The sequence below is a fragment of the Rattus norvegicus genome, chromosome 7 (assembly GCF_021556685.1).
Source record: "Rattus norvegicus strain SHRSP/BbbUtx chromosome 7, alternate assembly SHRSP_T2T, whole genome shotgun sequence".
Taxonomy (NCBI): domain Eukaryota; kingdom Metazoa; phylum Chordata; class Mammalia; order Rodentia; family Muridae; genus Rattus; species Rattus norvegicus.
The window spans coordinates 60,489,371-60,504,654 of record NC_141540.1 but is presented as its reverse complement, the minus strand read 5'-3'; the positions used below and the strand labels follow the sequence as shown (position 1 = coordinate 60,504,654).

The following is a 15,284-nucleotide window of genomic DNA, read 5'->3' as shown; positions in this document are numbered from 1 at the left end:
AAATGTGATGGGCGCTCTGGCCGCCTTGATGTCCCTGCCATCATACACGATACCCTTGAAGAGTCACTTAGAATAAACGTTTTGCTCTTAAGTTGCTTTGTTCAGAGTATTTTATCAACAGATGAAACATGTAAGACAGCAACTATCACCAAATTTTAGATTGCTTTTACTCCCTAAAGAAACCCTGTGGCAGTTCTCTACCTCCACCCTCGTATCCCCAGGCAATCATGAATCTGCCTTAGTGTTCTTCTTTATAGCTTCTTTTCACATCTAGCCATTCCACGTAAGCAAAATCATGTGAACTCATGATTTCTTGTGTCTTTTTTTTCTTTGCTTAGCATAATGTTTTCAAGGTTTACCTATGGTGTTGTGGTCTTGCATCAATTTAGGGGATGATGTATTTCCATCCTCTGGACCATCTGGTCTTACTCAGCTTACGATATATGATTTTTGCCTGTCTTCTCATCATCTGGTGATATTTGATTACTTTCTTTTTTATGAATAATGTTGCTGTGAACAATTGTGTACAATCTTTTTTTTGTGGTTATATTTTTACTTTTTGGGGGATGTATTCCCTAAAGAATTGAGTTGTTGAGAGTTCTAGTTAATCTTAGTCTTGAGGAACTGTCAGATATTCTTTTCCAACAACTACATTATTTTCCACATACCTGGGGTAAAAACTTCTAGGTCATATGATAACTCAATGAAGCACTGAGGGACCACTAAACTATTACCTGGAATGACCACATCACTTTACAGAGCCACTGGCAATGTAAGAAAAGCCAACATTTTCTTCAGCAATCCTATGCATATCATCTGTTACTTTGATTCTAAAAATCCTACTGGGTCTGAAGTAGCATCTCACGTTTTAGAATTTGATTTGCATTTCTCCAGTTATTAACGATGTATAGTATTTTTTCATGTGCTTATTAACACATCTTTGGAGATGTGTCTATCAGCCCTAACTTTTTATTTTTATTCTATGTGCTTTGGTGTTATGCCTGCATGTATTTCTGTGCGTCAGATCCCTGTGTGCAGTTACAGACAGTTGTGAGCTGCCATGTGGGTGCTGGGAATTGAACCATCTCTGGAAGAGCAGCCAGTTCTGTTAACTATTGAGCCATGTCTCCAGCCCCAATTTTAACTCTTTTTTTTTTAAATTTCAACTCCTTTAATGTTGCTGAATTATAAGAGTTCTTTATTTTCAATGAAGAACTGTAGATATTTTCTTCTATAGTATAAATTGTCTTTTTAATTAAATTTTTTAAATAATTTCATACTTTACTATATTTGTATCATTTCCCCCTCTACTGCCTCTCATGTCAAATTTATGGCTCCTGCTTCTTTAATTATTACTGTTTCACACACACATGCACACAAATCTTCACAGAGTCCATTTATGGTTGCTTGTCTGTACGTGTGTGCGAAGTCCTACATGGCCACTGTGGAAGGGACAATGTGATACAGTTCCCACCCCTGAAACAGAGTCAGCAGGGCATGGGCTTCCACAAGTACTGATGGTTGCTTAGGTGTAAGGTTGTTTTTTTATAATGATGTATATGGTTTGTGCTTCATGTTCCTCCTTTGGGAAATGTTCTCCCTGTCAAGGTTAATGACTCCATGAAAATAAGAAACAGCATGCATCTGGGAGGAGAGGGTGTGTCTAATGTTCTCAGCAAAATGGTAAAATGTTGTGACCTTCAAGACAGTCATTAAGGCTGTGGGAAAGAACTTTGAAAACATGAGTTCAAGAATGTATAATTTCTCAACTATGTAAAATATAAGGATGCAATATGAATTTACGAGGGGCTTCACAGACTTGAAAGAACAAAGGCAGCTGCACTAATGAGCAGAAAGATTCAAAGGCAGACAGATTCCTGAGTTTAAAGTTAGTTCGGGACAGAGGGAGTTTAGATCTTGGCACGGTGGGAATGGTAATCTCAGGATGGGATCCCACCCAGCTAAACTTATTGTTTGTGCTTACAAAGGCAAGCAGATCTCTGAGTTTATTTGCTAAAAAATGTACTTACTGTCTTTAAGAATCAAGGAGCTTAAGTCATAAAATACTGACTGATTCATGGGATAATCAAAATGGAACCTGGGTAAATAGTTGATTTGATATGTAAATAAAAGTCTGGGCTTTGGTCTGCGAGAGAGAGCTACCCACACAGCTGTCTGGAGAGCCAGCAAGAGCAGAGCACAGTGCTGTCAGCTTGTACCCATGACTGACTTCAAGTCATTCTTTACTGCTCCCAAACACTCTTCCCCAGGGCTTGTCCTTTACACATGAATAGGACTGATCCACTGAGGTTGGATAACCTACTAGAGGGCTCATTCCAGCAGCCATTGGTTGCATGTAGCTTTTGAACTGGGGAAGGAAGCTTATGAAATTTCCCTACTCCACATTGGCATGTGTCATTATGCAGATTTGTTAGGTAACGATACAGCTGAAGTTTCATGGCTTCAGCTTCTCTGTCAAGTCTAGAAGGTACCACTTAGCAGCAGCTGTCTAAGTCTGCTGGCTCTAACAATCTTTCTGTTCTCCTCTTCCAGGATTTCCCTTGAGCTGCAGACTTAAGGGTTGCATTATAAATGTATAAACTGGGATTGGAACTCTATTATTAGCTCAGATTACTATTTTCCCATTGTATTATCTTGGAGCCTCTCTCAGAAAATTATTGACCACAAATACAGTGGATTATTTCCAGACTATCAGATCTAGTCCATTTATCTATATGTCTGTCCATGTGAAGTATCACACTGTATTGATGACTAAATTTGTTGTGGATTTTGGAATTGTCTGACTCCTACTTACAGACTCTGGACAAATCTTTCACAGTCTCCTCTGTTTCCTCATAATGCCAGAGATATGGAGCACATAGGGGCTCCTCAAGTGTAAATCAAGTTGCTTCTCTGCAACTTTATTGTTAACTCAGCTTCCTTGTGTCTCCAAAGTCTTTGATCACTCAGATCCTATTAAGCTTCTAGTTTTTGTTGCTGATGCTTGTGATCTTACATTATTCTTGTATGCCTTAAAAAGAAAAGAAAACCCTTTATGTTTTTCCATATATTATTTAAAGGAACAAAAGTGGTTATAGTATTTAATAGACTCAACAAATACCTTAAATAAACGTTAATATTAATTTAAAGCATTTTATATAACTTATTTTGTTTATATTTTTTCCTTTCCCAACTCCGCTCAGATCCTCATCACTTCCTCATTGACCCTACTTCATGTTCTCTCCCTCTCTCTCTTCCTCAAAAACATGCCCCAAATGGAAAAGAAAAGAAAAAAGAGCAAAACAAAAAACAAAGACCAAAAAAAGGACATAAAAACAATTAGACCAAAAACCAAAAACCAAAAACCAAAACCAAGAAAACCACACACACACACACACACACACACACACACACACACACACACACACGGAGTTGACCAACTGCTTCTGGGCATGGGGCCTGCCCTGGAGTGCGATTGATATATCCAATGATGCTTGATTAGAGATAATAGATTTTTTCCTTTCTTAGCAAGTATCACTTGCAAATAGCTTCTTGGCTAGGAGTAGGACTTTGTGTCCACTTCCTATCACTGGGCTGAAATGTTTGTCTGGTTTGGATTTGTGCATGCTTTTGCATTCTCTGTGAGTTTATATGTGCAGTGGGCTTGCTGTGTTTGGATGACAATGTTTCCTTGGAGACATCCTCTAGCTCATACACTCTTTCTGCTTTCTCAGCATTGATACCTTGAAGGATAAGGACATTTCATCTAGTGATGACTGCTGGAAGGTCCCCCATTCTCTCTGATCATTGTCCGTCGCCAGTCTGTGTCTTGATTAACATCTACTCCAAGGAGAAGCTGCCCTGGTGAGGGCTGGATGGTCCATTGATCTACAGTTACAGCCTTCTTTCACCAGCTCCCATGGTTAAGCAGGGGCAGTAGCCTCTGGACTTTTATCACTTCACATTTCTGGTCGCTTTTGTTGCATTGTCTGTCTGCCATCTTAAACCAGGCAATTGTATTCTGAGTGGGATATTTAAAGTTCAGCTTTTAATCTTCTATCCTGAAGTCCTCTTCCAAGCTATCACTTTTCTAAAATGACACTATGTTTACATGACTACACTGTAGAAAGCCTTTCCGATTGACTTTCAGTTACAGGAAAAGGTGATAAAATACCAAGCTATACAGTGTCATGGAAATCTTGCCATACTCTAGATCTTGCTCCTTCTTTCTTTCTTTCTTTCTTTCTTTCTTTCTTTCTTTCTTTCTTTCTTTCTCTCTCTCTCTCTCTCTCTCTCTCTCTCTCCCTTCCTTCCTTCCTTCCTTTCTTCCTTTGATTTGTTTATTTATGAGTACACTGTAGCTGTCTTCGTGCAGACCAGAAGACAGCACCAGAAGAGGGCATCAGATCACGTACACACCAGAAGAGGGCACCAGAGGGTTACAGATGGTTGTGAGCCACCATGTGGTTGCTGGGAATTGAACTCAGGTCCTCTGGAAGAGCAGTCAATGCTCTTAACCGCTGAGCCATCTCTCCAGCCCTTTCTTTCCTTTTTAATTTGTGTCATGGCTGCATCCTTTCCCTACATCTAGATTACATCACTTTTGAAGAATAATGGTTCCCCACATTTTGTTGTATTGTTCCCTATATTTCAAACCATCTCCTTGCTCTTTTCCATTATGTATGACACTGCCAAAATCACTTCTAAAATTCAGTTCAAACAACTCCCTCGAGAGTCTTGGGCCTCTGTAGTGTCTGTAGTACTGACCACTCCGTGCCTTTGCTTTTCGTGTCTTCTGCAGAGAGGTCGATACCCTTTGTTCTACTTGGTTATCGCACAACTTGATTCTCTCAGCCAGACTGTGATCTCCGTGGGTCAGTGCTGCATCGAACACTTCTTTGCATGCTTGGGATTCAGTTTCAGCTTACTAGAAACTCAGGGCTCAACAAAATTTTGTTGAGTTATACATCTGTTCTGTGTCTGGCTCTGTAGTCTGTCGAGTCTGCTTTTCTTTACACCCTTCTCCTTCTTTGGAAGAGAACACGGATTCCCAAAGTCAAATTGACTGAATTAAGATCCTACCTTAGACATTCTTTTGTGCCTTAGTACACACACACACACACACACACACACACACACACACACACAGATGCACACACATACACACATATGCACACACACATACACACAGATGCACACACACACATACACATACACACAGATGCACACACACATACACATACACACAGATGCACACACACATACACATACACACAGATGCACACACGCACACACATACACATACACACATGCACACGCACACATAAACATACACACAGATGCACACACGCACACACATAAACATACACACATGCACACACACACACATGCACACACACATGCACATGCACACACACACACACACCAGTCTTATGATAACTGACTATGTTCTGACCTATAAACGTGCATAAAAATCCAGAATATGATTACTTAGCATTGTTAGCTATTATTTTTTACAATTACTTCAGTTAATTTATTAATAATTTCTTTTCCTCTTAGCCTCTTAGTCTTCAGAGGAAATAGGAGCTAAATGATTATTTCCAGAGTTGGATCAAATAATAATCCTAAACCCTCAAGTCTCCAGAAACAGTTAAAATCCAACCAATGTTAACATATACAGTCTTGTTTTGAAGAATCTTCATTTTGTTTTCTATACAATCCAATTGTACGAGTCCCAGATTTTGTTTAGTTCTTCAGTTAAACATGTACTCTTGGTTAAGAATTTTCCATGTTTAAAAGTTATTTGTTATTTTTACGTACATGAGTACACTGTAGCTGTCTTCATGCACACCAGAAGAGGGCATCAAATCCCCATTACATATGATTGTGAGCCACCTAGTGGTTGCTGGGATTTGAACTCAGGACCTCTGGAAGAGCAGTCAGCACTCTTAACCACTAAGCTATCTCTCCAGCCCCAAACTTTCCATTCTTTAAAGGATTGCTAAGCTTTCCCGTGGCTTTCTAAAGTTGGGAAGGTACCTATAGAATTTTGTCTATGCCTGTCAGATTGCTGGGTCTGATTAAGTTATAGATGGGGAGCAGCAGAATTGCATCAGAAAAGCATCAAAGGGATAGTGGGCCTATGGGCATTTCATTTCCATATATTTCTTACTTAGTGAAGAACATTCTAGAAGGTGAGCATCTTGGCTAAGTTCAAGCCTCGAATTTCAATAGCCTGAGTAACCTTCTACCTGGAGACACCACAGGTTTTGGAAACAGACCTCTTACGAAAGCCATCACACATACATACACATAAAATTTGCACATCGTAACATGTCATGGTGCAGAAAAGCCTTCCTTAAGCTATTTTCTTACTTTTAGAAAGCACAAAGCACTCAAACTCATAGTTACTGGAAGACTGAGGGTAACCTTCCAATAGCAGGCCCTAGAATTAAAATTAGACGACTGCTATTTTGTTGCAAGGAAAAAAATAATAATAAACCCTGACGCATAGCTCTCCACCATCTCTTCCCAAAGGGCTACTCGACCTATGAAACAAACAAATCTCATCATGAGCACAGATAACCCCAGGCTTCAGACGTGTAATCTGATTGTGGCCATCAGCAACCAGAAATGAGTTTTTTCTAATCAGCTTCCCATCACTCCTCAGTCACTCATATAAAGGAACACAGGGAGGGGAGGAAGCGCACTGCTCTTCAGCACCAGGGTTCTGGACAGCGCCTCGAGCAGCCAGCTGCCGCTCACCTTCCTCCTACATCTCTGCCAAGGCTGCCCCTCTGGTCCCCCCTGCTGCTGAGAAAGAAAATTACATCGGGATCCATGCAGCCCGCAATGATGATGTTTTCCAGTAAATACTGGGCCAGGAGAGGGTTGTCCTTGGATTCAGCGGTGCCAGAAGAGCATCAGATACTTGGCGGCTTAACAGTGAGTATGGAGTATCTGGCAGCCTCCAGTGTTCTCTGGGGCTTCAATTGTCTTAACCTCACCATATGGACACCTGCTGTAGAGTAAGCATGCAGTTCAACTCCTTCTTCCTCTGTAGTCTTGTCTTACTCCCTCCTTTCTGTCTGCCTTAGCTCTCCACAAGGTAAAAAGCAGCTGGGCGAGTTGCTGGGAGATAAACTTTCCTCAAATAGAAAGTGAAGTTTCCTATCGTGAAGAGTGAAAGATTATGTGAAGCGGTGTGCTACATTCACTCCTCCCTCAAAGTATAGAACTTGAAAGACCGATAAGGAGGATTTGGGAAAAGAATTAAATACATCTCTCTGGTTTCTACAAGACTGTATTGTCCCCCATGCCCTGCAGAACTAATATGTGTATTCTTGAGATTAGGTGTAGGTTTTGGAATAAAAGAGGAACCAGGGCCCTTAGAAGGTTTTCCTGCCTGCCACGTAACTCCCCCTTTAAACCCTAATTGACGAGATAAAGAAGCATTCTGCTTGTGTCAATATTTACAAGATTTGTGTGTGTGTGTGTGTGTGTGTGTGTGTGTGTTTAAATACTAACATTAAAGAATGGTATTTGTAAAGTTACAGTTCTTGCAAAGGTTTACATCTTAATTTGAGCAACAACTGTGAGATTTAATAAACATAGCACTTTTGATTTGCTAGCATATAATACATATTCAGGATTCTGTCATTAAAAATTTTAGGGGATGCTTCACCACTGTCCTTCCTGTTTATCAACCAATTGCAAATTCAGCTTGTCAGAGAAAGCTCAGGCTAATGCCATAGCTCCGGGCATGGCCATTCTATTTATTACTCCACAAATGCTGAAAAACAGCCACGGCAACTTTCTTAGCACTACTTAAGTCGATTTGTGGAAATGAGGCCAAAATGTAAAATAGATTTTTCTGACGCTCAAGTATCATGAATATTTGGATGAGGCATTACATTGAGGAGCACCTCGATTCTGAAGTCATAATAAAAGCACAAAAACCCCTCAGTTATGGTTAATGTATGACACTTTCCCATAAAAATGCTCCTTAGACATACGAGACCTGGGCATTACGTGGAGAGGAGGGAGCAGATGTTGAGAATATGAAGACATTTGAGCTTTTAATGACTAAACATACTGTCAAATGCCAGTGCCGGCATAAACTTCTCTCCCTCAAGTCATAAATAATAAACTATCCATTCCCATTATATATAAGCTCAGTGAGTGAGGTTATCTTAATGCATGAAAATAAAGCCAGTAGAGGAATAGAAGGAAGACAATGGCAAATCTCTTATCACGGGGCTCCATATAAATATGCGGGTCTTAGTTCCATGAGGATGTAATAGACTGGTGTGATTATGGCACCTCACCATTAGCCAGGAAGACAGCCCTCTGTTTGCCTGACTCTACATCATGTGTAATGAGTATAAAACAGTCCACCAGAATCTTACATCGTCTGTCCAATGGGACGTTCCTGGGGTTTGTTTTTCAAATTCTGCAATGGGCTCTGATTGCTAGACTCTTGTTTCTACCTTTAGCCAGAAGAGCTTAGTTATTTCTCAAATTCTCCTGTGTGCTCCTAATGGCTACCCAGCCAGTTCTCTTTCTCTCTTCTGCCTTTCCAACTGCCCGTTCAATAAGTGGCTGAAATGTAGCAGTCACTCTCCAGACTTTCCCGGGTGCTGTGGCAACTCCACTTTGGGTTTGAATGATGGGTGGGGCTTGCAGCGTTTAAGAGGAATTTCTGGATGAATTGAATTATGGGAACCTCTGGGATACAAGTGACTCCTGTGCTCCTACTCTCTTGAAGCAAAATAAGGCTACCGCTAGCAAAAGCGAGGACAAGAGAAGCGGCAAAGACACTTCGGAGAGCAGCAAGACTGCGGTTGTGTTCTCCCTGAAGAATGAAGTTGGCGGGCTGGTGAGAGCACTGAGACTCTTCCAGGTAAACGCAGACCACGCCTCTTCTGCAGCCTCCAGGTAGCTGTGTGCCTGGCGACAGACTTGTCCCCTGTTATTAAGGCATTTCTGGATCCATTTCTATATATCACAGTGAAAGAGTCAAAGGGACCAAATGTCACCAAGCTTTAAAAAGGGGGTTTGCTCTGCCCAACAGTGAAGTAATCAGGTTTATATGAGGTGTGATTTATTAATTCAGGCTCAGCCTATAGCATCTCTGTTAACCTGTTGCCGGGTGAGAAGTCTGTAATTCAAACATGTGAGCTTTGAAGTAGAAAATGCAAAGCACACACATAAACACAGTGCACACATATATGTGCACAACACATGCATACACGCATACATGTGCACAACACACACAGCACACATGTACACAACGCATATATACAACACGCACACACAAACACACAAACGCGCACACAGTGCTTCAAAATATCAAATCTTTACCCTGCTTTGATTTACTAAATCTGAACTGTACGCCTGTAGTAAGAGCATGTTTGTGCCATAAAATGAGATATACAAGCACTTATTCTCATCGGCCTCACTTCATGAACTTAATAACGTGTGCTTTGTAAAGTGGGATTGCCATCTCTATCTGTAATCGAAGGAGAGACTTATAGAAAGATATGGCACAGTCCCCGGCACGAATCCCTGTTTTGAGCCCTAAATTAAGAGCTTGGGTGAGGAGGAAGAACACCTTGTACACCTGATGTCTTCTCCGCCTGAAGCAAAAACCCTTACAAATTGCATTCTGTCGGGAGCAGCGGCTGGTCACCAGAGCGGGAAGATAAACGTCCGCTCTTTCTGGTGCCTTGGGCTGCTGTGTGGTAGACACATGTGGGATCTGGAGCTGTGTTCTGCCGGGTTGGCTAACTGCTCTCTGCTCCTTAGTTTGATTTCCTCATTTGTGAGACAGCAATGATAATAATTCCTACCTAACCAGCTTTGTTTGGATGAAGCAATTTTGTAAAATGCAGACAGGAGACGTTATTTGGGATGCCTCTAGATGACCGTAGATTGGGAATTAACCTGACTCGGAAAATGTTTCCTTGTTCCCCTTTGGCCTCGAAGAAAGGATCAGGTACCGTAAACAGTGTTAATGGAAATCTAGAGTAGTATTTTACACATAATTACGCCATGCAGGGCTGTGTCCATACGGCGCCCGAAGGCAAGCCAATTCAATTTGACAGCTGGGTGCAGTGGAAAAAATCCCCGGAGAAGGGGTTCGCACTTCGAATTTGCACTCTGCTGTCAGCTATTCACCAGGTCTTAGCTAAACCACTTAACCCGTTGGGACCTCAGTGCCCAGCCTAAAAATACCTACTCTGATTCTACCAAACGTTAAAGGCCCCCAGTGACACAATTAATGTGGAGTCCCCTGGGCCTTGAACTTAATATCGATCTCACTTTTATTATTAGGCAATTTATAAAATATGGCACTATTGCAAAACTTAATAAAAACAGAAACAGAGCATCCAGGATTGTTTCAGAGACGGTGTGGGAACCAGAGCACTGCCACGGAAGTAATGGGGCAGTGAGTGCCTACGGAGCGGCTCGTGGGCGTGTGGAGAGACCTTAGGCTACAATTATCAAAGGACAAAGGTGTATTGATGGGAGACTTAAACCAGATTTTTAAGCTTTAAAGTTATTGTTCTTCTCAGAACAGCTTGTTACAAAGACATTCACAAAATGTCAGCTGCGGAATATATCGTCCAGTGCTAACCTGGAGGGTGCGGAAGACGGTTCCGAGGCAGTCCTCTTTAGGGGTTATTATTACTGTGTCCTGCCTCTTCGCTCCTCCCGAGTTGTTGTTGTTTTTTTTTTTTTTTTTTTTTTTTTTGGCCTGGGAGATTCTCCCTTGAATGCTGTTCCTGCTTCCAGTTTTTCCCTTAAAACCCGGGCTACGTCTCAATGAATATTTTCCTAATCACTTTTAAAAACACTTTTCACTTTTTAAAAACAGAGTTTCTTTGCTTTTTATTTTAAATTTATTATTACATATAGCAGGGTCTTTCTATGTGGCCTAGAAGAAGCTGCAATGCTCCTGCCTCAATCTGATCACTGGGATTTTATGAGTTATAATGTCTGACTGTAAATGATTGCCTCATTCTTAAACTCTATTTTAAACGTAAGCCTTTTATTGCTCTAAGATTAAGAGTTTGCATTTTCTGTTTCTCAGGAGTATGGAAATGCATAATTTAGGATATCACTTTACGGTAATGTAATAGACAATCTAATCTCCTTGTCAACAATCCTGAGGTAGCCATGGGATGTGGGCCTCTCTGAGACGTGATGCTTATGGCCAGGATATAGTTTATAGTGTCTTTTCTATGTCTTCAGTGCCCTCTTCTTTTTGATATGAAACAGGACAACCTATTCAGAGGCATGACAACTTGCCTTTCTTATTGATAAAAAAATAGTAGCTGGAAAAGTTCGCATCCACAGCATAACCAATGCTCTGCTGTGAGTGCTTCACACTTTATTCTTCCATAGCTGCACAAGACTGGCAGCATTCCATTTGTTGTGACCTGAGTGCGATTTAGAGATATTCCCCCGTGTTTTCCACAGGAAAAACACGTCAACATGCTCCATATTGAATCCAGGAGGTCCCGGCGAAGAAGTTCTGAAGTCGAAATCTTCGTGGACTGTGAATGTGGCAAAACAGAATTCAACGAGCTCATTCAGTTGCTCAAGTTTCAGACCACCATTGTGACGCTGAATCCACCTGACAACATTTGGACGGAGGAAGAAGGCAAGGGTGGTTCTTTTTTTTCTCTTTATTGGGTGATTTTGGAATATGACAGATGTTCCAAAGGGGAGTTAATATTATCAAACCTGCCCTGTTTTCAGCAGAACTAGAGGATGTGCCGTGGTTCCCTCGGAAGATCTCTGAGTTAGACAGATGCTCTCACAGAGTCCTCATGTACGGCACCGAGCTTGACGCCGACCACCCAGTAAGTGTCCGTTTTACCTGCCCACTCCCAGCTCTGCCACTTTCCGAACAATGTGCCGTGTTCTGTGCTGTAACGCTTTATTGTAGAGCAATTTTGTGTTTATCCTTCATGACCAAGAGCAGACTTTGAGATGATTAAGTCTCACCGTACATGTGTTAGCACCAAGTAGGTTAGAAAGATGACATTCTCACATAGGGTTTATTTATAAAATGGTTGGGGAGAGGAGGAGAATATTTCTGTGGAATTAGACAGCTTAAAATATACTTGCGGATGGTGACCCTTGGAAGAACAGTGAACTGAAATTGATCACACCTTTGGGAAACTAGGGAGCACTAGATGTGATGGCGCTTGGTGAGAGAATTAAAATTCTTGCCATTTTCCTTGACTGGAGGTAGTTAAGGGCAGAGTTATGTCTTGACTTCAGTCTCAATGGAAAGGCAGAAGAGCTTTAAAGTAGGGCCATGATGGAAAAGGCATCCCTTCCCACATCTAGTCTGAATCTATCTACCACCGTTCCCTCCTCTACTCCAATAAAAGTGACCATCTTTAGAGAAATATGACACTTGGGTAAGCATTTCCCATTTTCACCCCCTCCCCACCTTATACCGGTTTTTATTTAACACAAGAGACCTGGAACCTTCTTTATGGCCAGAATGAAGTTCCATGAAGTAAGCAATATACACATTCATTACGAACATTCTCCCCTCCCCGAGTGTTCGGATGGATTGCAGTGGGCGGATACAGCCCTGAGATCTAAATGGATCGGTCGTGCTTAGTGGCTTGGTGTTAAGCCTGCGTGCTATGAGGGTAATGGTTTACAGGAAAACTATTCAAGAGGAGAAAACCGGAGAATGTGATTGTATCACTGTGCTCTGAATAGTGGTACCTAAGTGTGGGCGCAGGATTGGCAGCGTCACAGCATCTGGGACATTGCTTTAACCAACCCATACTTCTTTATTTTGAGATCCACGGCTAGTTCAAAACAAACGAGATTTCGCTTAAAGCAGTCATTTGGCGTAATATACGAATTCAGCCTGGTGCAAATATGCCAGTAGGTCCAAATAAGTGGTTCAATACACCCGGTATTATTGCATTATTTGTTTTTTTTTTTCTTTTTTCTTTTTTTTGGAGCTGGGGACCGAACCCAGGGCCTTGCGCTTGCTAGGCAAGCGCTCTACCACTGAGCCAAATCCCCAACCCCACCTTAGGGCTCTTTAACGGAAAAAATAGAAATAAAAATTCTTATTGAAAAAATCCAAAGGGGTGTTTGAAGAGCCTGGTTAATAAAAAAAAAAAAGGCAATTTGGCAATAGGAAATGTTTAAATTCAGCAAGGAAATGCTGCATTAAACCATCCAGATCACTACTTAGACAGTAAAGGAGCCTTCGAGAACCTCTCATTTCCAAACGCTCCCTAAGTGAGGTTTGAAAATTACTTAACCTGGAGGAAGGGGTTCGGCCATTTGAATGGCACCACCGTGGGGACCACTGACCTTTCTGTGAACAAAGCACATTCCAACAGCAAGAGTAAACTTTTCAGCGCTTAATTTTATTCCATTACTCCTAATTACACCTGCTTTATGATACCTCCACTTATTTTCTGTGCAGCCACTTGAAATAATTGCAAGTACTTAGCAGTCCCCTATGCCTCTTGTCATTTTTAAACCACATGTATTCGCTTTCTAAGCACATACCAAATATTCATTATGCAAAATTTGATACTGGCAAGATGGTGCTTTTCTAAAAATTTGGTGTAGACGGGAGGCGTTGTCTAAGTAATTTTTATGTCTGAGTCATTCGAAGACAGACACAGGCTCTTAACGTGGGACAGTGCAGGAAAGTCTGGGGAGGTGAGTCATGCTGTTCTGAGGAAGTAATAGATATATGGGCCTATGGCTTTCAAGTTTAATAGACAAAGAAATTGCCTGGGAAATATTAGGAAATACAGACAGTACCTCCTCCCCAGGGCGCAAGAGTCTGTATTTCTTGAGCGCTCTCAGTTGAAGCTCACACTGGGGGATATGAGACCATGTTTTTGACTTGCTTGGGCCAAGCCTGGAGAGTTTTCCAAGGTGAGGTTCAAGGCCCACTCTTTAGACACTTTAAAGGACACAACCTCAAGACACTCCCCAAGAGCCCAGGGAAGGAAACTTTCCACCAACAGACTGGGGAGTCTCTTTGGAGAAAGATTTTTAGATGATTCTGATGTGCTTTGAGTGTGAGAATTATGTTCTAAGTCTTTGGAGCTTAAATCAGAACCTCTGGGGAAATGGCCCCATTTGAAGTGTTATTAAAACTCCCCAAGTGGTTCTAATATCACACCAGGTTTGAGCTGTTGGAGACACTTCGCTGAGTGGCAGCATAAATTGAGTTGGGCACATTAGGGTTTCAGTTCATTTTGATTTAATTCAGGAGTACAGGAGGCTCTCTCTGGGTACCAGGGTCGCCAGAGTTTTACAGAAAAATATATAAGGTGGCCCAGTAAAAGTGGAAAAATTTGTCATTTATCTGAAATTGAAATTTAACTGGGCACCTCGTATTTTATCTGGTATCCCATCCCTGGCTTCAGTTCAGAATGGATGGCCAAGATTGCACGGCGTCTGGAATGGCTGGTGCAGTTAGCAGACGTCTCTTACGTTGCCAGTCTATGGATGAATCCAGGAAGCTCTGGATCCCACTCCCACCCCCCACCCCCACCCCTGTACCCTCTGGCTCGCAACATTTGTGTAATCACTGCCACTCTCTGCTAATGAGGCATGATGAGCAAATCTCTCTCTTGCTGTCGCTGGAAAAGGTGCAGGTGTTTGCTGAGGAGGGCCTTGAGGTTCCTCTGGAAGTCCAGCAGATTACGATGCAGTTACCATGGTGTCCAGCCTGGCAGGAAACAGGGAACAGGTGCTGGGCTTTTGATGGGGCTCTTTCCCTGTTTTTCACAGCCCGTTCTCATTTCCAGTCATAAACGTGCTTGGAATTCTTCAGCCCTCCCACCCCTGGTAGCCTGTTCTACTAGTGAGTGAAGAACAACCCTCTTTCCAACATGAGCCTGCTGACCCAGGAGACCTTTTTATTTAGGCCAAAGACCCGCTTGCAAACGCAAACGCGGCAGCTATGGTCACAAGCTCTGTCTCTAGATACTTTAGCATTTTAGGAGCCATAGTTTAACCGATCTGAATTGGAAGCTCAAGGGGAAAAAGAATGCTGGTTACTGTGTGGGGACACCTCCCTTTTAGTCTCAAGAGTGACCCGAGGAGACTTTCCTCTCTTTCCTCTCTTACTAACACTTTTGTTATTCCAAGACGACAGGTAATTCTTCCGTTATGCCCAGCACACAGCGCTGTGAAGGAAGATGCCTGGTCTTGAGCCTCATTCTCTTTCAGCTAGACAAGAGAACTGGGCTGTTTTCTACTGAGTTTGG

At 42.0% G+C, this 15,284-nt stretch overlaps 1 protein-coding gene across 2 annotated transcripts in view; it reads left to right on the top strand.

The window, feature by feature from the left end:
• Positions 1–6,710: 6,710 nt before the first annotated feature.
• The window catches only part of Tph2 (tryptophan hydroxylase 2), a 103,732-nt gene continuing 95,158 nt past the window's right edge, over positions 6,711–15,284 (top strand). Inside the window, exons 1-4 of one of the 2 annotated variants that reach the window (XM_087557625.1) lie at positions 6,711–6,945; positions 8,768–8,902; positions 11,485–11,668; positions 11,767–11,870. In XM_087557625.1, the coding sequence (XP_087413751.1) occupies positions 6,841–6,945; positions 8,768–8,902; positions 11,485–11,668; positions 11,767–11,870 (528 nt within the window). In that variant the 5' untranslated portion in view covers positions 6,711–6,840. The remainder of the gene's footprint in view (positions 6,946–8,767; positions 8,903–11,484; positions 11,669–11,766; positions 11,871–15,284) is intronic. The other variant, NM_173839.3, reaches the window with a different exon arrangement.